We start from the raw sequence: 24,579 nt of genomic DNA, 5'->3' as shown, positions 1-24,579 counted from the left end.
AGGAGAAGGATGGGAAAGGGGGAAAAGCTGGGATGGGGTAGGTATAGATATGCAATAATCCTTCTTAGAGGTATTAAAAAAGAAAGGAAGAGGATAGGTGAAAAAAAGAAAATATTTAAACTCGGGAAGACAGATCCTTTTCCAGCAATGGAAACTGAGTATTCAAAACTCCTTGCAATAAAAAGCAATTTTTTTCACCTTAGATATATGAAACTGCCTTTAAATCATATTCTCATCTCACTCTACAGAGATAGACAAAGGCAATTCCCTGAGTGTAGAGAGGGGAACATACCACACAGGATGGCCAGATAAGTGCTTGTGCACACAGCATGAGGACACTTTGGGAAGCATCCCTGCCCGTGCCCTGCAGGATTTCAGTGTGCAGTGAAAACACTGCTGGGCTTTAGGCCTTCACAGCACTAGCATGGGGGCACCTTTGGAGTTACAGCAGGAGCAACTTCTACAAGGCAGCAGGGCAAAATCATAGCATATGGAACTGTTTGGGTTGGAAGGGACCCAACTCCAAGCCCTCTGCCAAGGTCAGGGACACCATCCACTAGACCAGGTTGCCAATTTGCCAAAGCTGCTTACAGGTGACAGGTATGTCAGTTAGTCTACTGCTCCTGCAACTTGAAAAAGAGAGATTAGAATGGGTGGGCTATGTACTATTTTCCAGCTGCAGTGTAGCTCACTGCTATTATTAGCTTGTAAAAAACATCTGTTCCAAGATGAAAGCACCTACAAATGCCTCAAGTGTCTCCAAAATTGCAAGAGGTTAGTTTGTTAAACATTTAAACTAGGTAAACAAATACAGGCTTCATGCAAGACAGATCTGAGAATAGACTGATTATTCTATCTTAGCATTGCTAATTTCTTCTGGCTGCTGTGCATGGAAACTTCAAACCCAAGAACTTCTCAGGTATAATTTCCTAGATAAAACATGTTATATGAAGGTCAGCTTCCTCAGAGGCTCCTACTTTTAGAAATAAAACTGACTTCAAAAGAAAGGAAGCATTTAAACAGTGTCATGGCAATATGGCTTCTTCAATTATTAACTAGCTGATTTATTTTTAATTGCTTGTGTACCTCTTCAAACTCAGCCTAGGTCAGCCATGAAGGAGAGCAGCTACCAGATGTCTGGCAGCTGCAGAGCCTGCAGAGGATGGACTCAGATCTCCCAGCCAGTAGATGGGGGCTCAGATCAGAGAAAACATCACCATAGATGGCACAGCTGGGTGCCTGTGACTGGCCTCCCCGTCACTCACAGCAGAGTGGCAGAGGGCGTGTTTCTGAACCACTCTCTTACCCCTAAAGGTGGTCTCTCCAGGTCAGGGCTGAGGCACATTGCTGGGGCAATGAGGGGAAGTTTGCACTGCTGCTGCCCATGCTGTATCTGCTCTACAAATAAATAGAGGACTTTAGTCTCCAGGGCTGTCAGTTTGGCACCTTCCATGTGCACAAAAGACACTTTTGTTTGCTTGTTTTTATTTTCTTGGAAACAACCACCCAAAACGTTATATGCAAAGCTTAGTATGGCAAATCAAAATAAATCAAATTTATTGCATGAGAGCACCTAAAATCCCACAACTTCCACTTGCTCTCTCTTTCTTTTGTGTTTTCTACTTTTAATTGTGATAAGAATAAAAGTTATGGACCTCTTTCGGTGTTTCTTGATGACAACGGTTGCTGTTCCACCACAACTCCAATGCTGCCACCAAGCAAGCAAGAAGAAGGCCTATTGCTAAAATGCAGAAAACTCCTGCAAAACTGTGCAGCTTGAGTGCCTTCCCATCTGTCTGTGCATTGGTATGGCTATTCAGGTCACAACGTCCCATCCGTGGCCACCACTTCTGCTTAAGAACATCCAAATCTCCACTTTCTTGCAACTCTAGGATCCTGCAGAAATTTCAAAAGACAAGTATTATTTGCAATGATACCTTTTTACAGGTTTGTTTTTTTTTTTTTGTCTTTTCCTTACGCTTCACAGCTCTTAAATCTGCCATCCCATAATTCAAAACTCCACCCCCCCTCCACCACCAGGGTGTTGTAGTCTTCATCTGAAACTCCCTTATACCAACATTTTTCTACTTACAGCAGCAGGTAAACTCCACTGGGTAACTTTAGGGAAAAAAAGAGACTGTCAAAAATTCCACTGCAATGCAAACAGCATTTCCAGGGGAAATCACCACATTCCAGTTAGTTATGCCTGGTCTGGCTACATTTAGCTGCAGCAGCTGGTCCCACTAGTGAAATGCTCAACCCACTCCACTGCTGCTCTCCTACAATAATTCCAAAAATATGTGAGGCTAAACATGCTACTGTTTGTGCACCACTTGGTACAAATCTGTTTAAGCAGCGACCAACTCATTTATTTTAGTAAATGTAGTTTATTCAAAAGGATTTTACTTCAATGCTGTTACTTAATGCCTGAATTACTGTGTTAACAGTTGCTAATTAATAATTGTTTTGTCTCTTGTGAAGTGTCCCGTCTTTGCATGAATGATTCATTTTGGATTTGGTTTGATAACTGTTTTAGCTGTTTACTAACAATCTTTTCTCTTGAGGCAGCTTTGTCTCCAGTTATGCAGCTGGAGTTTTGCTCCTTTTTATGAAGGAGAAGCAAGATGAGGCACTCTCGCTTCAGATCCCTGCCTGGAGCAGAGCACACACTCACCTTCTGCTAAGGGCACGCATGCCTGCACAGCTGTGTGTCTTCAGTTCAGGGCACACATTCACATGGACTAGAGATACCCAGCTGGTAGCTCAGAGATCACTAAAAAGCATAATTTTATAGTCTTCTGGTCTTGTCAGTCCCATGCAATTCCCTGCAATTCTTGTTGCCCTGCACCATCCTGAGTCTCGGACCTGTCCCTCCACCCTAAAGGATATGGCAGGGCATTGCTGCTTGCCTCCTGCAGGGAGCAGCACATTGCTTCAGAGCCTGCAGAATGTGGCATGAGCTCAAGATCTCTCAATCTCTCCTCTACCTCTCACTGAGCTCTGAGGACATCAGTCCTCTGCCAGAGGCAGTGCTGGCTGAAGGTGTGAGGCCACACATCACCTCCTGTGCCCTCCTCCCAAACCAGATGCACATGGAGCAGGAGGAGCAGCAGCTTTGTGGGAGCCTGAACTCGTAATTTCTCTGCTGTCATGTATTCATTGTTCTTTATTAATTAAATGCCAAAATTAATGTGAACAGTCGCTGGCTATAGACAGAAATGCTATAAAATGAGCTTTGTTTCAGTTTACCTCTGGGAGAAAAGATCTCTGTAGGGACTTCCATGCTGGAGTGCTATCCCATATCCTTTGCTGCTGATGCTGTTTCCAATGACTGTCACAGAGCATTCGTCATCTGTCAGTGCAGCATATTCCACCACTGTCACATCCCACAGGAAAGCATAATTTCCCTTTTTTGCCTGTAAATACAGCATGAACACAACACAGTCTAAACTAAACTGCATTTCTAGGTAGGACAAAACCTAAGCCAGCAAACAAATCCAAATCTCGTCACTGTTCCTTGGTGGTATTTCATTAGGTCACAGTTTACACGTAGACCTTCGACATAACACATTTCTAACAGTTTTCTCTCCCAGCAGGACCTCACATACTTCAAACCTTGCTAAAATATCTTCCATTTTTTAGTGTGCACATAGGACAGCTCAGCCATCTAGAAGTGTAGGTGAAGCTTATGTAACAGGTTATTAATTATAAATGAAAGCTGTTGCTTTAGATGATGAATTTGGATGCATGTTTTGTAGGAGACATGGAATGTGTCTGGTTCCATATATTTAAGTGCCAAGACTGGCATAGTATGAGCTTTAAGTGATGAGCATCACAGGCAACAAAATTGTAATTTTTCAACTTTGCTCATATAAACATGTAAATAAACAAATTTGCCTTGCGAGTACACACAGCTCTTCTGAGAGCTCGGTTAGTCCTGTAACAAAAGGCACGCACGGAGCTGAAAGAGTTCCCTCTTTTCTTCACTGGTAAGAAGATTCACAAGCATGTACTCTTATTTCACTTTTGGGATAAATATTGTTTTAACACACATTCATGAAGATATCCTTAAATATCAGCTTTAATTGGAACTGAAACCAAGGCCTGCACACAGTGTATATAATGAATGTAATTAACACGAGATGTAAGAAACATATCTGGATAGGGGTTCAGTACAGTAAAATAAAATATCATTTTCTTGGTCAAAGTAACCATTGGTTGCCCAATATATTCAAGTAGCTGAAGTCCTGTATATATTTCTTTATGGGAATTGATTCACAAAGCTCCTCTAGCTAATAGCTATAGCTCTGGCACAAAATTAGTTCATCCTTCCAACTCTTTTCTAAGCTCAGTATTGAATTCACCTGTAAGTTTGTAAGACTCCATCAGTTATTTCATTACACTGGATTCCTCAGTTGAGCAAATAAGATCATTTACTTCACAGTTTGACATAAACCATACCTTTCTGAAGTCCCTACAGTTGCTTACACATGACAATAAATCAAATGGGTAACATATCTTCTGGGAGGCAGAATTCAAGGAAATAAAGATTAAAATTATATTTTAATTAATTATATTGCCTAGACTTCCTGTAAGGTACTTGCTGCAATCCACCTATTTTTCCTTGATTCCCTTTTATCTGCATTGAGGCAATCAAAGATCCACAAAGTCACTTGCTTCTGGGTTAAAACAGAGTAGAAATGTTATATCCTTTCTCTTTGGTAAGATGTGAAAGAGTCTGTGCACTGAACCCTTGGAAAATATTATTTTTATTACTTAGCCACATTCTGTTCCATGGTAAATAATAATTCATAGGATTTTGCTACCTATTATAGGAAACTGTCAGCATTAAAAATATGTCCTCAGGGGATCAAAAGCAGCAGCACTTGTTACTGTACACAGAATTTATTCAAAATCCATGATATTAGAGAACAAAAGTCCTGTCTGATGGATATACAGAAATCGGACACCCCAGAAAGATCTGGCCTAATTCACTATGTGAATTAGGTAAAATGTGTTTTACATTTCTCTGGGTATTTTTAAGTTGGTTGGTTGAATTTTTGTCTCCTTTTTTTGTTGTTGTTTGGTTTTTTGTATATTTTTTTTGTTATGTTTTGGAGTTTTGGGGTTTGGGTTTTTTTTTTTCTTGTTTTTGGGGTTCTTTTGGTGGTTTGTTCAGTTTAAAGAGCTGTATTTATTTTCTCTTCTTTCAGAACTGGTCAGAAAATCATCTTTTCACATTTACAATTTAGAAAAGAACACTGACAACACAATATATTCCTTATCTCTTAGTAATACTTGAGGAATGTAATATTCCTGAAATATTCGACTTGTATTACAATGCCCTGGCTAAAGAAAAAAAAACATATTATTGAGTCTACTTTTCAATCCTCAGCTTTCTGTATGTTATCTTATTTACAAGGGCTTTGTACACTGACTTTCAGTGCTGTACAGCAGATCTTTTGTAAAGGTCTACTTCTCTTGTGTTTGTAGTGCTGCTATCCTAAATCACATCCTGCAACTGCAAATGGTCAATAAACCAAGTCTGCCAGAACTCTTCACACCTATTTCACATATTTTTAATGACATAAATCAGCCTATCCAATGTCATCACATCTGTAGAGCATTGTTTCTCTGACAGCCTGATCATTTTAGCATAATCAGGAATCTGACTTTTGAACTCTTGGTTGTGTGTATGTCTCAACTCCCAGAAATCCTAGGTGCAAGGCTGTGTCCCCTCCCTCTCTGATTGCCAAAACCAGAATCTCCAGAGATCCCTTTTTCCTAAGGGAAGACTTAGTTCTTTCCAAACTTCTTCCACTTGTGAAATTTTCTTCCCCGAAGAGTGAAGACCTCATAGTATTAGTGTGTTCATTGTGTGGAAAGTTTTCTTACAACAAATGTTTAGTTGCTGTCTAAATTCGGCATCCTTCACTTCCCTGTTAATATCTGTTGTGACAGCTAAGCAGTATCATTTGTTCAATTTCAGGAAAAGCTGTCAAACTTTGAAAAACATATGCACACAATACATAAGTGCACACATACATGTGTGTTTGAAGTAGGCTGACTTTTTATATACCTTCACGAGACAAGCAGTAAAAGCCAAATAAAATCAAATTGACATTTATTTTCAATGAAAAATCGACCTCAGATTTTAAATGTAGTTTAAACTTTTTTCTTTTTTTTTAATGAAAGACTCCATGTCTTCATGTGTGCAAAAGGGCCTATGCAAATGCCAGCTGAGAATAGGTGAGATAGCTTGAATGAAAAAAATGATTGAAATAAAAACAGAATAATGAGCTCAAATTTATACTTCAGTCTTCTCATTGTACTTCATATTTTGCTCCTTTCCTATGGCCTTACTGTGACTCTCAGCATACAGACATGCTTCACAACAAACTAAAAATCCTTTGGTTAAACTTTAAGAAACCTTTTTATCAGAAAGTCAGCCAAAGCAGCACTCATTTATTCCACCCAGGTAGAACAACTACTTTGGCTTACACCAAGGACACCAGATTTATCCTTGCTTTAAGAGATTTAAGAAAACAGATTTAAGAAAAAAGAACCCCCTGGGCAAAACTTATACTAAAAAATATATATTTATTCTTCACAATCCTAAAAAAATAAAAGGCCAAAGAAGATGGCTTCCTAGACAAGACAAGGGCCACAAAGAAAATAATACTCCAGGAAAGCAGTAAACAACACCATAATGTCACTCTTCAGTGTGGATGGAGATAGAGGAATATTGTTCAAAGGGTCCTGGCTTACTGATGATTAAACAATGTTGTTTCAAAGAAAGCATGCTAAGAAATAATAAAAACACGATAAAAGATTGATTCCAGAGTAATCACTGATATATCTGTGATTTTTCTGAAACTTTTGAAGAAGCTATCATACTTAAGACAGAAGTGCCAGAATAATGCAAAATTCATCATTAATTTACTGCCAGAACAGAGTATCAGTGTAGCTGATCCCATTACGTGGCTGATACCACAGAAATATCAAAAAGTGACCTTTACATTGGCATTAGTGGAGTAGTTCAAAAAGATGGCTGGGTAACATTTATTATCTATAAAAAAGTGCTTTAAGAGAAGCAACATAATTCTAATAAAAAGAAAAAACATGCCATTTGATCCTGCTGAAATGTTTCAAGCATTAAGATAATTAAGGAACCACTACAGGATTCAATAGATTCAGGTTTAAGGAAGCATTTGCTTTTGCTTCAAAGGCTGATGGGTCAAGAAATGGAGAAATTTATGAAGCTCTATGAGAGCAATCACAATTCACAATATAAAATTCATTGTGGACAAAGTAGTTTTTAAAAAATCATACTAAATGAACTTTTAAGCTTCTTCTACTCTCAAAATTAGAATGAAGAGAGAAGAAGATCACTCTGATTTAATGCTCAGTGATCATTAAGGAAGCAAAAAAGAAAAGGAAAAAACTCTTACTGTGCCATTGCCTAAATCAATGACGCATTTTCATTTTGTGCTCTACTTGGTTTTGATCGCTTTTCATCAAAAGTGATACACAGGAAGAAAAGAAACAATTCAGAGGCATTTTGGCACTAAATTAATTGGACAGGGGAACCAACTATCTCAACCAAAGCAGGGCGTTATAAAATGCAATAATGAGTTTAATTCTCCTATCTGTATATATAGCAGATGCAGGATCACATGGGAATGATATTACTTCATTCTTTTAAAGCAAAAATGGGTGCTCCCAAAGGAAATAAGATCCACACTACGTTAGTGCAATCAATAATTACCCAGATTGCCAGTAGATGTGAAGCAAAGAGTTCACTGAGCTCCTGGCTGTAGAAACTTTCCTGTGACAGCATTAGTCAATCCTCATCTGTGATAGTCCCAGAGAGCTCAAAACAACATTTTGTATGGACTGGTGGTTTGTCTGGTTTGTGTTCCTGTGCTGTGCAGAGGTACTGCTAAATAGGAGGAGGCTTCCCATCTTCAATGATCACTTTCAACTACCTTGGGAATACAGCAAAAGTAACCTTCTCCCCACCACCCTCGGCTCTCAGGAGTCCTGCTGTCACTTATGTGACAGTGAAGTGCATTCCTGCCTTTTCTTGGCTCCCCCAGTGCTGCAAAAGCTGTGCCTTGCCCATGGGAGATGGTCACTGTGGCTGCAGGGAGACTCTGCTGTGTCTGAAGAGACATCTCTGCCATGGCAACCAAACACCATGAAAGTTCACATGACTTTGCCCCACTGCCATCCCTTTGTTTTCAGACAGTCAAAGGGAGTAGGAAAATCTCCCTGAAATGGAGAAAGATAAATGGGATAGGAACAAACACTTGAAATACCTGTCTGTGGCACAAATAACCAGCACTCCCTGTTTTGCACTGAAGTGGCATGGCTTTGTTTGTAACTGCAGCTGAACTGTGATACTGTCTGAAGAAAATGGAAAGGAGAAGGAGGGAAGAAAGAATAGTAGTGATTTTTTTCTTTTTTTGCATTGTGTCAGGCAATCCTCATTCAGAAAAATGTTTTATGAATCTTTTTATGCTAGAGAGATTTAGAGCTCCCATTTCCTATGAAACACATTTGTAAGGCACATTTACATCTCTTTCATACAGCAGTATGTGTTTATGGATGGAAACTCATTTCCTTGGCTGACATCAATTCTCCTTTACAAAAAACCCCAGAATTTCTAGCCATAATACTTGACATAGAAAACTTGTCTGTTTATTCAGAGAGTTCAATGAGCTAGGAAGAGTGACACTTAAACTATAAACACAATAGTTTAGTTGACAATGTTATTAAATAGTAAAGCCAATTTATGTAGGTGTCTAATCAAATAGCGGCCTTGGTCATCTTTGGGGACTGAAGTAAAATTTAGTTGTTGACATTAATTGAATGAGCTGATCTAGTTATATAAAAATCACCCTACAACACTGAAATCAAACTTAGTATGAAAAGTTATTATCGCACAGATAGGATGGAGCTGCCAGCTCCATGCAGACAATATAATTGGTATTCTCAACTGCCTGCCAATCTACAGTTACATTTCTGGCTTAGCAAATGTAGCTATCATAAATGGCAGCATGCACTAGGCTTATAGAATAAGAGTATTTACAATTTCATGGATAAAGAGCATCCACTGCCATAAGAATGTCAGGAAAAAGAAAAGTAAAATACTGAATATTTTTCTAAGTTAAACTGTTTTATTATTGGCTTAAATGCTAGAAAAGTATTTAATGTCTCTATTTCTCCTCTAAATGCTACCAAAACATATCAAAAGAGGGCTCATTTTCATAAAATGCTGAGAAGATTAAGGAAAAAAAAACAACAACCACTGCAGACTTTGCTATTGCCAGAGCTCTACCTCATCCCCAAGGAAGAGAGGATTTTGGAGCTGAGGGGAGAGGGCTTTGGGGAAGCTCATCTGAGGAATGGGCAGGGTGTACCCAAATTTTGACTGAATACTTGTGTGCTAAGACAAGAAGTGTCTGCATAAAGATTTTGTCCAAAAGTTGAGCAAAGAACTGGAACTCTTTGGCTAAAGGAGTTTAGCTGGGAAATGGGATGGCTTGCATTACTTGTGTTCACCCTCTTCATGGCACTGTAAAAACAGTAGAATTTGGATACTGTCCCTCTGACTGTTCAGAAGAGGTTTAAAAAAATTCAAAAAATAAAAAGGAAATGTAAGCCAAAACCATTTTATCATGCCCCATGTACAAAAGAATAAAGAACTAGTAAATCACTGTTTCACTGACAAGAGTATCTCTGATCAAACATTCACTGTGGTAATAAAAACTGTTAACTTGTTTTAGGGAAAAAATCAATAGACAGATGAAGAGGACACTATTCATTAAAGGAGCAGCACATCAAGGCTTTCAGCATGCATCCTTTCTGTGTAATGTTCTGGACATGTGTTTGATGTAAGGTGCTGCCTGGTTTTGTTGAGATTCAAGATGGGGAGCAGAGGGGAGAGGCAGGCTATGAGAGAGAGTGAGCATTTGTAATGGCCAATACTCATTATCACAGGACTTAGAACAAAGATGCACCATCTTAAGCTGTTATACATCAGTCCTTGAATCCCACATTAATTCTCTGTTCCACAACAAAATGTGTAGCTTTATCTGAGAGAAATAACATTTTGGTAAAACACAGTGTCATGTGAATGCATATTTCAAAGTCTGGAATAAACAAAGAAAAATCTTGCATTAAATTTCTGTTTCAAGAGAAATGAGCATGCTTTCTGTGGATCCCTTAATTCTTACTCATGTTTCCAATCATGAACTCGGAAAAACGAAAACAAACTCAAATGAGCAAAGGACAGGAGTCAGTACTGCATAATGTAAAGAATTACATCCAAAAGGGCATTATCAAAGTTCACACAAAGTAAATAAACCTTATGACCAGATGCAATGGACTTACATACTGAAAACTTAGGCAGAGTTAAAGTACTTAAATTCAGAACAATGACACCAAAACATGATTCTTATCTGCCATCAAGGTACTAAAAGGACCTTTATATAGGATGGGGGGGGGTTTAAATGACTGTAATTTCTTTCCTGTGACTTAACACAACTCCATAGAAACAGCATTGATACAGTAATTAAATGAAAACCCCTGTGATCCAGTCTTACCTTCCTGATGCCTTCAGAAGGGTTTGATACACAATTATCCGCCCCATTATTCTTACTGATAGTCCTCCACAGTTCAGCAAATGTGTTATCCTGCTCCAAAGGGTTGGTCCCTTTTGCTTTAAAGTATTCATACACTGCTGAGTCCCTGACTGTGCCATAAGATATATCCATTTGTTTGGACAGATCCTGAAATGTTCTGAAATTGAAGCGATATTGAGAAATTAGTATTATGTAGTACATTAGCGAGATTTCATTAATTAAATGGTTTCTTTCAATGTCTGTCACCATCAGAAAGCACCCTCACCAAATAACATTTCCATATTTCATTCCTCACCATAAAGGAAAGCCAAGTAATTATTTAATTGTACTGAGCTCATATGATTTTAACTACACACAAGCTCTTTTTCACCCCAGTGAAGACTTTTTTTTTTTTGAGAGATAACATTCATGTTAAATATGCCACCAAGACTGCACAAGAATATAATGTGATAAAGACTTACCTTATCACAGGAAAAACTCAGATTATAAATATAAACTTCCAGCCCCATCAACTTCACAGAAATACCTTGCAGAATTCAGTAGAATTAGTTTGCAGTTATACCAATGCTCCATCTCACTCCAAATCAATATGACTGTGTTAAACAAACAAATAAAATCTTGCTTCCAATTTCCACTAAGTCTCCCTCACTCTCTCTTTTCACAGCCTCTGGTAAAACAGGCATTTTTCATTCACACAGAGGCCAAACTTTCATTTACTCATCATATACAACTCTGGAAGTGTAAATGGACCTCACCCCGAGTGGCTGTGAATGCACAATTTATTTTCAAATTGTACAGAATGTAATTCTCTCCTATTTTGCAGCCTTTTCTGCACTGAAAGGTGTAAATCACTGCCTGCATCAATGAAAACCAGCCCAAGTTTCAAAACATTGAAGTGACATCACTGCCATCAGAAGCAGGATCCTGGCTGGTTTTTTTTTTCCTCTTCCAGAGGTTCATTCCCATTCCTGTGCCTTCTTCCTCTGCCCTCAAGTATCACCTCTGTGCTGTGCCACCATCTAAGCATACAAACACACATTCAACCACTGATGACCACACACACCAGCAGAGACCAAACTGAAGCTCATAAATAATGTTTTCTTTTCTTTAAAATGCTTTATAAATGTGTGGTTTCACATATTAATAACATGCTTCTGATATAACCAACTAACATTGTTTGACATCAATTAAACTAAAGCAACTCTCCCTGCCTCACCTCATTTCTGTTTCCCAAAAAAAATCTTCCAGAAACAAAAACTTCCTGATCAATAGACCTGAAGGGCCATCCTCCCCAAACCTCCAGCTCCTGGAGCCACAAAAGCAGAACACTTTGGCTTGCAGCTTGTGTAGATTTCTTCACAGTGCTCCTAAGGAGCCTGCCCTTGGTCCATGAGCCAAAGCTGTTTTCCACAGCTGAAGACTTGTCATAGACAATATTTTTCTGCCACCCTCTTCCCTGTTTAACTGAGGAGATGCCACTGCTGACACCTCACATGCCTGTAAGATTCCCTGCTACACTATTTAAAGCAAAGCAATCTGGGCATACACACAATGCCCCATAAAAATACACAGAGAGCTCTTCCCTCTTCTCCCCCACATCACCCCCAGGCCTCCCAGGTTTAGGTGCACCAGGTGCCCTTCTCTGGGACCCCTGTCCCCAGGCTGCAGCTCCAGGGGCTGCCTCTCAGCACAGCCCCTGCCCCAAACTCTTCGAACTCACAAGCTGCTTCAAACAGTTTAAGTGGTTTAAGTTCTTAAATTGTGTTAAGGACTTTTTATCATTTTAAGCTGTTAAGCAGCTTTAAGACTGTGTGAACAGCTTCTCTCTATATACATTGCACACTTGTGGATTTGGGCTAACTCTAGGAGTTCCACCAAACCCCAATACTCCTGTTATTTCCCTAGCTCTGTATATGGCAATTGATAAAGTACAAAAAAAAAAAACAAAAAAAACATCCTGGAGGTTGTTGGAAATTCAAAATACTAATGAAAAATGGGAGAATTTGTTCAGATTTTCTTTCTTTCTTTAATGATCCTGAAAGGTCTGTTCTGTTCCCCTAAATGTTTCCTGTACATTCTATGGAACTGTTTTTCCTCCAGTCTTATTCTACAAGATTACATGCTGCATTTAAGTTATGCCTTTATTTTTTAAAGTAAGTTTCATAATATCCCAGGGAATTGCTTAAGCTTCAGGAATGGATGACTTGGCTATAAAAGACACATTTCTGCCTACAGGGCAAAAAAAGGTACACATATTACTCAATATACACAAGAAGGTCTTCTGTGGCAACCCTTTCCCACCAGATTTGGTGCAGAGATTTTGGTGTGTGTAGGAAAGTATGTTTGGTAGAAGCACAGTAGCAGAAATATGTTTAACTAATATACTTTAACACAGGTGTCAGCTGGTAACAACTTTACAAATGCCTACTCCTGAAACCACTACTCTGTTTGAAAGTTTGAACATGAGGGTTTGGATAGTTAAAAAACAATTAAACTTGCAATTTGAATATTATCAGTATTTTCTGTTTTCATTTATTGCCATGGAAGCTTTTACTCAGAAATGTGCATTTTGTTTTAGCTAAATTGCACTTTATTGACAATCAGTATTTTTATTTTAGCTAAATTACATTTTATTGACAATCAGTACTGCACAAAAGCACAGTACATGTTGCTTTATGAGCAGCACAGTTTGTTCAATTCTCTAAGCATCACAGGGCAGAGAGAGCAAATCTGGGGTTTAAATCAAGTGCTTGCAATAAACAGACAAGCATACAGGTGGCAGGGAGGGAAGCACAGTGTTGGCTTGGCTGTGGGAGTAAGGTAACCCCTTTAGCTGGCAGCATTTCTTTGGAACAGAAAATGTGGAGTGCTCTGTGTCCTAAGGATTTCTTGCAGTGCAATATTTGATGTTTTGGACACTTGGCCAAAAATTCTATCTCAGAAATTATCCTAACAGGGAATGGTCCCTGCAGTTCTTACTCTGTATAAAAAATATCTCTGCTGTCTTTCTGCACTGAAAGTGGAGGTGATGCTCAGCACATCCATGGCTAGAGAAGTGGTCGAAAGATTTCAGCATGGTGGGCATGGACACATACATAAACAATACTGGATGGAGATGAATTATCTCCTACTTTTTACAGGGTGAAGTATGATAATCCCAAGGGTAGGTTTTAAAAACTATTATTTTAAATCCCTCAAATTAGCTTTTGCCAGACAAAATCACTCACTGCTACTTTTCAGATGCTGGCTGTACCTTACAGTTGTGTCATTCTCTAAAGGCAGCTGCTGTCAATGTTCTTAAGCTTTATTTGTGCAACCAGCTGTCAGCTGGACCCATCTCCTTTAGCCACTCAAATTCTTGTCTCACTTTCCTATGGCAAAGATTTCATGCATTTAATATACAAAATTATTTGCAACAAAAATGTGCAGCATAACAAGATGCCCCATTAACCTTACCACCTCAGTTATTGGATCTCACAAGCCATTAAAGGCTCTTTGTAAGTGTGATTAAAGATAAAGCCAGTAAAGCAGAAGAAGCCAATGTCCCTCACTTACTGTTACAGGAGCACAACTTCAATTTGTACATAAATACATCCACTGTGTGATTGCTATAATTGACAAGTACACGTAAACCAATTGATTTAAGTAAATGTATCTGCAGTCAATCTAAAGAAAAATGTTGTCTTTTAAACCTGTGTTACCAGCCAAAATATTTAATGCCCATATTTATGCATGCCAGATGAACACAACAACTGATATGTGTTCCCAGTGGAATTACAATTACTTCATGCAGAATCAACTGAAGACTGGGTCTCTGCTTGTTTCGTGTGTTAGAAACTTATTGGCACAAAACAAATGCTGCAGAAGACACAGACAGGCAATAGCAGTATTAGCATTTATGATTAAATCACTAGAACTAATTGCCAGAACAAAAATACTGGTTAAGATACACTTTTTGGAGATGTTTTCTTACTTGTAAAAGCCTTGTGGAGCTCTAGATACACAGGCTAAAAATATGCTGCCAGTATTGGTTTATTTTACTCTGTTGCTGCTCTATGTCCAAGACTTCTGGATGAATAATAAGTGACAGACTAAACTTGACACCAGGTGCTTTGAGGTAATTGCTGATCAATTAACTGAGCTCCAGGCACCTGGATCATCAGATGTGATCAAAGTATTTTTCAAAAGAAAAACATGTTCCTGTCATTTCAAAAAAAAAAAAAAAAGGATTTTTTTTTTGTAGTGACCCTGAGATTTTTGCTCAATGCAGCATAATATTCTAGGTGATGGCTGCCATAAAGATAAAGTGCACCAGAGATGATGAGACTTTTTAAGCTGCTCTGCCTAAATGAAGTCTTAAAAATGCATACATAAAATGTATAGTACGAGTCCTAAATTTCTATCTTTAAATGCCTCGAAGCTAATTTATTTTCTTTTAAACTTTTTTCCCCAAAAGTTAAGAATTCATTACATCTGCAGAATTAAATATAAGTGCAGTTCCTAACAAGAACTGTTTCCTCTACACAATTATGTGAGAGGGACATATGTGCTTTATGCACTGGGAAAACAGTAAACCCAGTAAACTTCAAAGTAAAAACAGATGTATCTAAACTGATTTGACAAGCTTATACCAGCATTGTAAGCCTAAGAAACACCTATGAGCTGAAACCTAGAACAAAAAATCCTACCTGAAAGGAGATTTATTGGATAAAGTTATACCCAGTTGAAAGCAATGAGTTGAAAGAGAATTCTGCCTACTGCGAACTGCAGAAAAGTGCAGAATTTTGAGACCTAAAATTGCTGAGAACTCCTCCCTCCAAGGCAGAATTTTCAGAGTCAATGAGGACAAATATGAAAATGGTGTTTGTTGTTATCACATCAATCCACCCACAGAGAGATGAACTTGGAAGCCAAGCAAGCATCGCCAGATCAGATTGTCATTTCTAGCTGTCCCCCAAGAGAAAAGAGTCTGCAAAGCTGAATCAAGGTTGAAAAGGTACTGCAGTGGTACAGATAATGAGCTACAGGTGCTCTACATGAGAAGATCTTACCATTCAGAACCTCAGTCCTGATCTGAGTCCTGATTAATTCTTATATTGATTTATGAATCTGCAGGACAAAGGATTTGAGCCTCCATCCATTGTTCACAAATGAACAATCTTTGGAACTCCCATTTTAAATAAAATTTATGAGTGGGTAGGTAAAGCTTTGCTTCAGACATCAGAAACTGAGTTCAAACTTTCACAAAAAGACATTCTCTAGAGCTGGTCTACCAAAGTTGAACAGTTTAACTGGTTGAAGAGCTGAAAAAAAAAAAACCCAAAAAATTCCCTCTGCTATGGATATAAAGTACCACTAGGGGATGATAGTCTCATTGACTCAGAGACTTGTATGAAGAGCTTCACTGTGCTGCTAAATGCAAGACAAAAAAGCACAAGCCCACTTAAAATGGAAGAGAATAGCAGTGAGTGACTCTAAACACTAGTGGAACTGGTATTTCATGAGCCTTCAGCTGTGCAAGAAAGGGCTGAACAATGAGGTAACATTAGAATTGACCTATCTTTAGCACCTCCAAGTCTAAAAAGTAAATATATTTAAAAAAAAACCACCAAAACCAAGCATTATGACATAATTTGGTAGAGTTTCAATGTTTCTTCCAGGAAAACATTAGAATGTTATTAATTAGTGTGTTAATTATTAGGGTGTTAAACTGGACATACAAAAAACTAAAAGATGGGCTACTTTAAAGATTAATCTTAGTGGGGCCAATAAAACTGTTCAAGTTATTCTTAGAATGGCCATACATTTAGTACAGAGAATTAAAATGAAAACAAGTTTATCTCCACTTCTTATAACCTTAGACTTCAAAAGAACTGGGTCCATGATTTTCTTTTGGGTATCTTGGATTTTCTTTGAAATGATGAATAATTAAACTGAGCTTTTAAATCAATCCTTAAATTGTCAGCTTCTCTATAGTGATGTGATCAAATTCTGCATTGTTCCATTTCACTGCAAGTCACTTTAAATGCTCTTAATTCTGTCTCAGTGCAGTGATGATGTGCAGAGCAACAGGTTTCTTCATCAAATACTCTAAGCAAAAGTTTAACTTTAGCAACAGAGGTAGTCCAGTAGAGATCAGCAGCAGTACTTGCATGCTTAGGTTATACTTTTCTGGGTCAAGTCCCATCACCAGCAAATATATATTGCTTTATAATTAATATAAAATTCATTTTATATGATCTTCAGGAAAAATACCATCCACTCTAAACAAAAGCCTCAACAGAAAAAGCCTTTACAAGGGGATCTGTTAGTATTGATAGATTAAACTACACAGAATCAGTGGAGTTACAGCCCTTCACACCAGGACTGAACCTTTCCAAACCACAGCAGGAGACAAAGTGCAGACAGTCAGGGCCGTGTCTGCTCTTGTCCCCACCAGTGGGGCAGGAGCAGCTGCTACACAGCATTTCAAAGAAGCAGGGACTTTCCTCCAGTGGCAAAACCAATCAATTGACATGTGTCACAGAACATGTTGCCATGTCAACCCCCTACTCTTCCTATAGTTAAAACAAATAGTGATTGAACTCCTCAGCAGGTAATGGCACTGCAGCAGCTTTTTTCATGCTTATAATGGTCACTGCTGCCAGTGTGGTGCTATCTCTGAGATTCTGATTGGATTGGGACTTACTGCCCTAAATTAGGTGCAACCAAAAGCAAAATGTAACATTCAGCTCTAGGGAGAGGATGCTAAAGCCAGCTTTATTTCTGCCCCAGGAGGAAGGGGTTTGCTACACATCCTGCATGCCATGTGTGATGGCAACAGTTCTGTCATCCACCCAGTGCAGCATCAGGAGCCCTTCTACTGCCCTTAAAGAAACTTCTTTTGTAGGCTTCCTAGCAGAATCAATAGATAGAGCAGTACTGCTGAGATCAGTGAAACCAGTCATGCACAAAAAGCACATGCTCAAGGGTCCCAGGACTGGAGACAAAAATACAAAGAGTAAGAAAAATGAAAAACAAAATAGCCAAATAATACATACACAAAGCACAACAAGTACTCAACTCATACAGCCTCCAAACTGATTTAATTGCTTTTCAATGACTTTCAGAAGCCTCTGTTCCTACATGCAAAGGGAAAGACAAGTGAACTAAACTGTTTTCTTAAATCCTGACATAGCACTGTCTTCCCTGCAGATTGAGTGTTTCACTGGGGCTCTATTCCTGCAGAGCTACTGCATGATCAAGTTTGAAAAGAAGGGAACAAACAGAATGTAAACCCATTGAAATGCAAAGACAGTCAAGCCACTAACAAATGATACACTGTCATGTTTATGATTTTAGTAGCAATTAATTACTAGCTACACACATTGTATTGGTAAAACATTTGAAGGCTATGTGAACTTTCTAAGAGTCTGAGATGCAGCAGAAATACATTCTATTACCAGCACTTGAACTTCCACTTTTGCTTTACCAATCTCAGAACAATCTGCAGCACTTTAACTGAAGTCAAGTGTGGACGATGCAGGACAAAACCCCTAAAAGTAGTCTGTGTCCCATTGCTCACAGAAGTTCTTAGTGTCTCCCAGCAGTTTATTTAGGAAACAGGCCAATTTTCAAAATTTTAACACTATTTCTGGCTATAACACTCAAATTTGGATCCAAAAATCAAATTGGATTCTCATCATAATCAGTAAAACAGGTTCTTCTGTAAACAAAATTATACCTCTGGGTATTCCTATCCATTGCTATTTCTAAATTATGCCCTCAGGATCACCTCAACTACTCCAATCATCTGCAGTGATCTGTGTGAGTGTGACTCGACTTGTCACGGGATCCTAAAAGTCCATTTTGCCTAGAGCTGATGCTGGCTCTGCTCCAGCACTGCACATAAAGAAATCTGTTAAACAGATAGAAATAAGCTAAACATCTCCTGATTGCCAGTCCAGTGTTTCTAACCATACTCCAACCCTTCTCCTCTCCAAGCCTCCTCCAGGCAATGAAAGCATATCACCTAGATTGCTGATTTTTTTTCATTAACTTATTTATAATTTACTTTTCTTTTTGGATGTCCCGTGTTTTCTGAATTGTTAGCACATTGTAAAAAAAACCACGATGGTCCTTACAGTAGAAGTTATGATTGTCTTGCTTGAAATGTTTTCAAAACCACAAAATTCTGTAACAAACTATTGCACTAATAGTGATAACAATGGAAATTAGTTTCTGAGCATTTGCATCTCAAAGCTGGGTCCACTGGGGCCCCATAGTTTGTGATCCCTGGAGGAAGTTTCTCACAGCTGAGGATTTATGCTTGCATATGAATTCATCTGATGTCTAACTAAGGGAGTGAAGTCAGAGGGCAGTCTTTCCTTTACATTTACAAGGGCTGTTTACAGAACCTTCTTCACTACACCATTTTTCCATATTTTTAAAAACTTAATAACCTTGAGATGTTCCCCAGTTTGCCCACCATGTTTGCAATCTAACAATGAAAAGTATCAGACTGACAAAGAGACACTCAGAGCATCTAACACATTGGAGTTTCTTTTAAGATGCAGGCCCAGGATTTCAAAGTCTGGAGCTTTAATTTGTATGCTCAGATCCACATTTAAACTGCTACATGACTGGGCAGATTTTCAGAACAGATCAAGGAAAGATTTGGCACAACAGCACATCTGTGCAACATTGGCAGATTCAGTTTAAAGTCTGAAAGGGGATTCAGAGCAGCTACGAGCAGTTGCTGTTCACCCTGCGAATCCAGAATAATCAGTCCTGCTAAAAAATCTGGGTAATCCTAGATCCTTGATCCACGCTCCATAGTCCATCCAACTGCGAGAAGGAAATAAAAATGCAAAGAAAAGGTAAAAACATGTCAAGAGCATGTTTGGAGGAAAAAATACTCCTGTTTGGACTTCCTTTGAGTATTTCATTGCTTTACTTTTAAATCACTTTGCCATTATGGCCTTCTTTGAGTAGCTCAAAGGGTTAACATGTTAATTAAAGCAAGGTATTCTACTCCTTAAATTATTAATTAAAATAAAAAATGCAGCTGGTGTTCAACAGCACCTCGGTCCCAACAGCAGATTTTAGTCACTTCACCTAAATCAAACATATCATAAAGTCGGCATGAAAATCATATTGTCTGAATCAAACACATCTGGCAACTGACACATGCTTTTACCTATAATGAAAATAACAAACTACCTATTACAAATGCAGATGCACTTTAAATTGTTTGCTATGCTGATGTCCTCTACAGCTCGCATTCAGAAGCTAAAAATCCTAATGAAGATTAATGATTAAGATCAAGAGGGAAGAAATTGCTTTCTTCCTTTTCCATTTCTGTTCTAAGTACTGATAATGCTGCTGTTCTGTTTTGTGCTCAGATGACAAAGAGCAGCTTTTTAATTAAATTGAGTGGGCAACAGATAAGCTTGGCTTCTTGGTGCTGGCTTATGAAGCCTTTACTTGGGGTTAGTGGTACTTTGTACAATGACTGTTAGGATATCATTAAAGTCTATGAAATCCCAGTGTGGAGCAAGGCCCTATACAACTCTTTATTGAGTTTTGATTTATCAGGAGTCCTGCATGTCAGCATTCTCATAGCTAGGGTAGAGGGGCTGGATGAATTCCGATCTGCCAAAGGTACAATGTGATGCTGGAAAACAGCTTCACACCCTCCCCTTACCACAGGGAGCAGAGCAGAAGCTATCACTGTTGACAGAAGGAAGAGAAGAAAACAGAGGGACTCTGAAGAGGTACCTTGATTGCTAGAGCATGTGCTGCATACTCCTGGGAAATCAAAACATAGGGCTCTTTATTAATACCGAAAGCACATATAGCATTCATCAGTTATTATTGATGTCTAAAGTGCATGCACTACATATGCATATTTCAAAGTCTGCAGGCCCACATGCCTGTTTCTCAGAGGACCCAGACTGAGCACACAGTGTATGGTGCACTCCCCATCTCATCCTGATGTACAGGAAGGCAACCAGGAAGAGAGACCTCACCCTTTGTCCTCTCCTTCTCCTCACCCTGAACACATGTCTCTCTGAATACTGAACCTCATATTAGAAAGCACCAAAAAAGCACATCAAAACCAACTGGCTGCTCATTATATTGAGATTAATTAGTTTATTGGGCAGCCTAATTACATACCTTGAAATATGAGCTTGGAAATTGCATTATTGCCATATGTAAGAAACACAGTGTTTAACATCCACCCCATTCTGACTGATGGTTTTCTATTTTCTAGATAGACATGACTATTCATAAATCAATTAAATTAAATCAGTGGCGCATTCTCTCAGGCTGGTTTTAATGGTTTAGAAGGCAAACAACTTCAATGCCTGTGATTACATTTCTTTTAAAGCAACAAACTTTGTCAGCTGTATCAAAACAGCTTTTCTGAGGCAGCGCCATTCTCTCCCTCATCTCCAGATGAGTCTGGAAACACTCCTGTACTATACTACAAAGAAGCACACGTGCAGAAGAAGAGAACATTGCTCAGCAAGGCAGATGAGTCCAGGAAATGGAAAGAAAACATGCAAAACATGCAACCCTTCTCTTAGCAACACAGTACTATTCCAAAAAAGTTTTTTTCTCTCCAGAAAATATTTTGCAAAGTAAGAACTGAGAATCTAGCACTCATGGTAATAAACAGTAGTATCTTACTTCCCAAGGAAAATAAGTTCCTTTCTCCCCTAAACAACCATGACCTGCATTGATTAAAAATGTTTTGCTGGGGTTTTAGGTTGTTTTTTTTTTTTTGTTTGGTTTGTGGGTTTGTTTGGTTTGGGTTTGTTTTTATATCATCAGGAATAGTTTCTAAATCTCTTTATAAAGATACTCAATTTTTAAATCATTTCTTTAAATGGCAAGTTTACAGATTTCCCCTTCATGGCAAGACGGTCGATAAATATTTTAGAATGTATTGGAATAACTTTTTTTCTCAGTAGATGAAATATCATCCTGTACATCAGTGAAGGTGCTAAGAGTGTCTGGTGTGAGAATGAATGCTCTTCTATCACGGTCTCATTTATGTGGGGAGTGGCTATTTTAGATCTGATAGATTTAAATGGAAATGTCAAAGAGAAAAGCATCCAGATTAAAAGTATTTGCAAGATGTTGGAATTTAATATCCTGAGGCAGAAGAAAAACCCAAACAAGATTAACAATGTAAAAATACTACATTTCAAAAGACCAGACTCAACAAACATCAAGAACTAGAGAAGAAAATCTCTTGGGGTATTGCTTTAAAGGATAAAGGATACAGAAGGGCTGGCAATTCCTGAAAGATACCATATCAAAGACACATATACAAACTACCATAACATGAGGAAATATTAAAGAAATTATAAGAAACTGCAGGAGCTTCTGCAAGAGCTCTTTCAGGACCTAGAAAACCAAAACCATTCTCTTTAAATTTTAAAGAGTAGTGCAGCCATTGGACTAGCTAACCATACATACTATAAATGTATGGGAATTGTGCAAATGCACAAGATAAAAAGAATCAAGAAGCAAACATAAATCCTCCTCACAGTACCAATAAATTTAGTTTGCATGATTTGTCACTGCAGAAAACTACTTGTGTCAGCCCCTGACTGAAGTTCCAGTGTCCAGAGCAGAAGATGGGAAAATTACCTTTGCTGTTAGATGGGTGAGAAAATCTAACACTGAACAATCATGGCACAAACATGACAGAACCACTGATCATATGGGAATGTTGGTGAGGAATTGAGCAAGGTGAGAAGACAGGTTTTTTACATGAACAAATGAAGCAGTTCTCAAAATATTCAAGAGATTAGCAGAGTTGGAAGCCTATGCATTCCCTGTCTGAAGTGACAGTAAATAAAAAAAACAGGTACAACTTCTCCTTTTTATAAGTGAGAACAGTGACCTTCAATTTAATCTCATGGTTTTGCAGGAATCAACTTACTGTGATTAAGTGTTTACTAACTATTGGTAGTTTTGTGAATACAATTTATTTGTTCTGGCTTCAGGAATGCTCTCAGAGAGACCTTCTGGCAATTTGGAAAGCCATGCAGTAATATTTACTATATTACCCTCTTACAGAACCTGCATGGCTTTTATAAAAGGGCCCACTCTTACACTGATGGCTCTGACCAGTACAGATAAATTATACAAAATACACATAATTTTACAGGGTTTTTGGTTTGGTTTGGTTTGCAGGCAGCTGCTTCACTTCACAATGTCATTAAGATATCTGCCTGAAAACGTGGAAAAATCCCCCCACTGGCCAACCTCTTTAATGGCTGAGACCCAGAATTATTTCCAAAAGAGAATTCTCTATGGAGTTTTTCTTCTTCCTCTGTTTTTGCCTTTAGAGATGATGGATTGAGCTGTTAGGAGTTGTCTGAAGCTTTAAGGCCCTTTCTGTTTGATTTGCTATAGTAATAATTATTTTGCTTTTTTAATATCCTGCTACATTAGATGCTATTATCAGTTCATATAAGACATTAAATCAGCTTCTTTAGAGAAAAAATAATAGAAATCTAAGTATCCTATTGAGCAAAAATCCTCTATTACTGTGTTATGTATTGTTTATCCCTTAGGAGTAACACAGAAAATACAACCTGACAAAATAAGTCATAGGTGCTATCCATGTAATAAAAAGAAACCTCATCCTACAACAAGGAAGGTGAAGTCAGGGGCCAGTGGGATTGAATGCATGCAGAAAGCAAACAGCTCCTCTGTGGACAGCAGGGAATAACCTATATTTATGTGAGACAATCTGACCCAAAAGGTGACACTGTCCGAGCCAAGGAGTACCAAATATCAGATTTAAACCAATCCTTGCTCATTCTGATGGGCTGTCCTGAGGGCTGCTACTCTTGCGAGATTTTTCTCCTTTCAAAGCAAAAGAAAAAAAAAATAATAAAGATTTTATTACCTGCACAGATGGTAGATTTTGCTAATGTTATATCCAAACCATTTTCTTCTCTAAACTATGCATGCATCTGAATTTTAATGCCTCAACCCACCTCAGTCACAGAACTTCTCAGTAACCAGAACAAGTGAAGAGATGCTATGATATAGGTCTCTCAAAAGTCAAGCTGGAGAGGTGTGGAATCACAAATCTCTTGGTTTGCCATTGATCTCCAATCTACACCACGTTTTTTAATGGCAGCTGGGAGAGATGGAATGCAAGCTTGATTTTCAGCTGTGCATTCTCATTTTTCTCAGAAAAATGTCCCTGGGAAATATTTGCACTTAGATGCTTGCCTGCTTGTTCAATTAGAGGAGTAATTTGGATCCATTTTAAACCATGTTTGAGTGGCATATGCCAACATTCAGAAAGCTTTTCAAAAGGCTCCAGACTCTGTGGCTTTCCAGGCAGCACCCACTGGGCAGCACCATCAATAGGAGTGAAATGAAAAGACAAACAATGGGAGCTGGAGCACTGGCAGCAGCCCAGTGCCTTGTCCTGTGCACAGCCTGAAGGCAAATGCTGGCAAGCTCTGCCCCTGAGCACTGCAGCCCTGCTGCACAGAGCTTTTCCCAGGAAATTTCACTCCTGTGCTCCAGAGAGGGAATGTTCTGGAAAGGAAAATAAGTTTTGAGTTCTTGCATCTTTCTTATACACTTTTTTAGCCTTTGTTTTTATGGAAGGACTTAATCTAGTTATTTAATGATTGAAGCTTTTGCTCACAGGCCTTTAATGATAATCACAATAATTATTTTTTATCACGCTCATTCCTACATACCTCCTGCCAACATGCCTGAGGTGCTGTACAGACATGGCAAAACACAGTACAAATTAAACATAACAAAAGAAAATCCAATGGAATATTTAAAAAGACACATCTGATATTAACAAGAGAAAGGCTGTTCTCAAACATGAAGAATTTCAAGACAAACTTGCTGTGAATACAGAGGGATTCTGGTGAGGTTCTTGCCACCTACCCTA

At 38.5% G+C, this 24,579-nt stretch overlaps 1 protein-coding gene across 1 annotated transcript in view; it reads right to left on the bottom strand.

Moving 5' to 3' along the window:
* GRID1 (glutamate ionotropic receptor delta type subunit 1) overlaps nt 1-24,579 on the bottom strand; it is a 485,687-nt gene that overhangs the window by 20,278 nt on the left and 440,830 nt on the right. Inside the window, exons 13-15 of the mRNA XM_036385574.1 lie at nt 10,611-10,806; nt 3,250-3,416; nt 1,656-1,896 (exon numbers count right to left, since the gene is read on the bottom strand). Coding sequence (XP_036241467.1) covers nt 1,656-1,896; nt 3,250-3,416; nt 10,611-10,806 — 604 coding nt within the window. The remainder of the gene's footprint in view (nt 1-1,655; nt 1,897-3,249; nt 3,417-10,610; nt 10,807-24,579) is intronic.

The sequence above is a fragment of the Molothrus ater genome, chromosome 8 (genome assembly GCF_012460135.2).
Source record: "Molothrus ater isolate BHLD 08-10-18 breed brown headed cowbird chromosome 8, BPBGC_Mater_1.1, whole genome shotgun sequence".
Taxonomy (NCBI): Eukaryota; Metazoa; Chordata; class Aves; order Passeriformes; family Icteridae; genus Molothrus; species Molothrus ater.
This window is presented reverse-complemented; position numbering and strand designations above follow the sequence as displayed.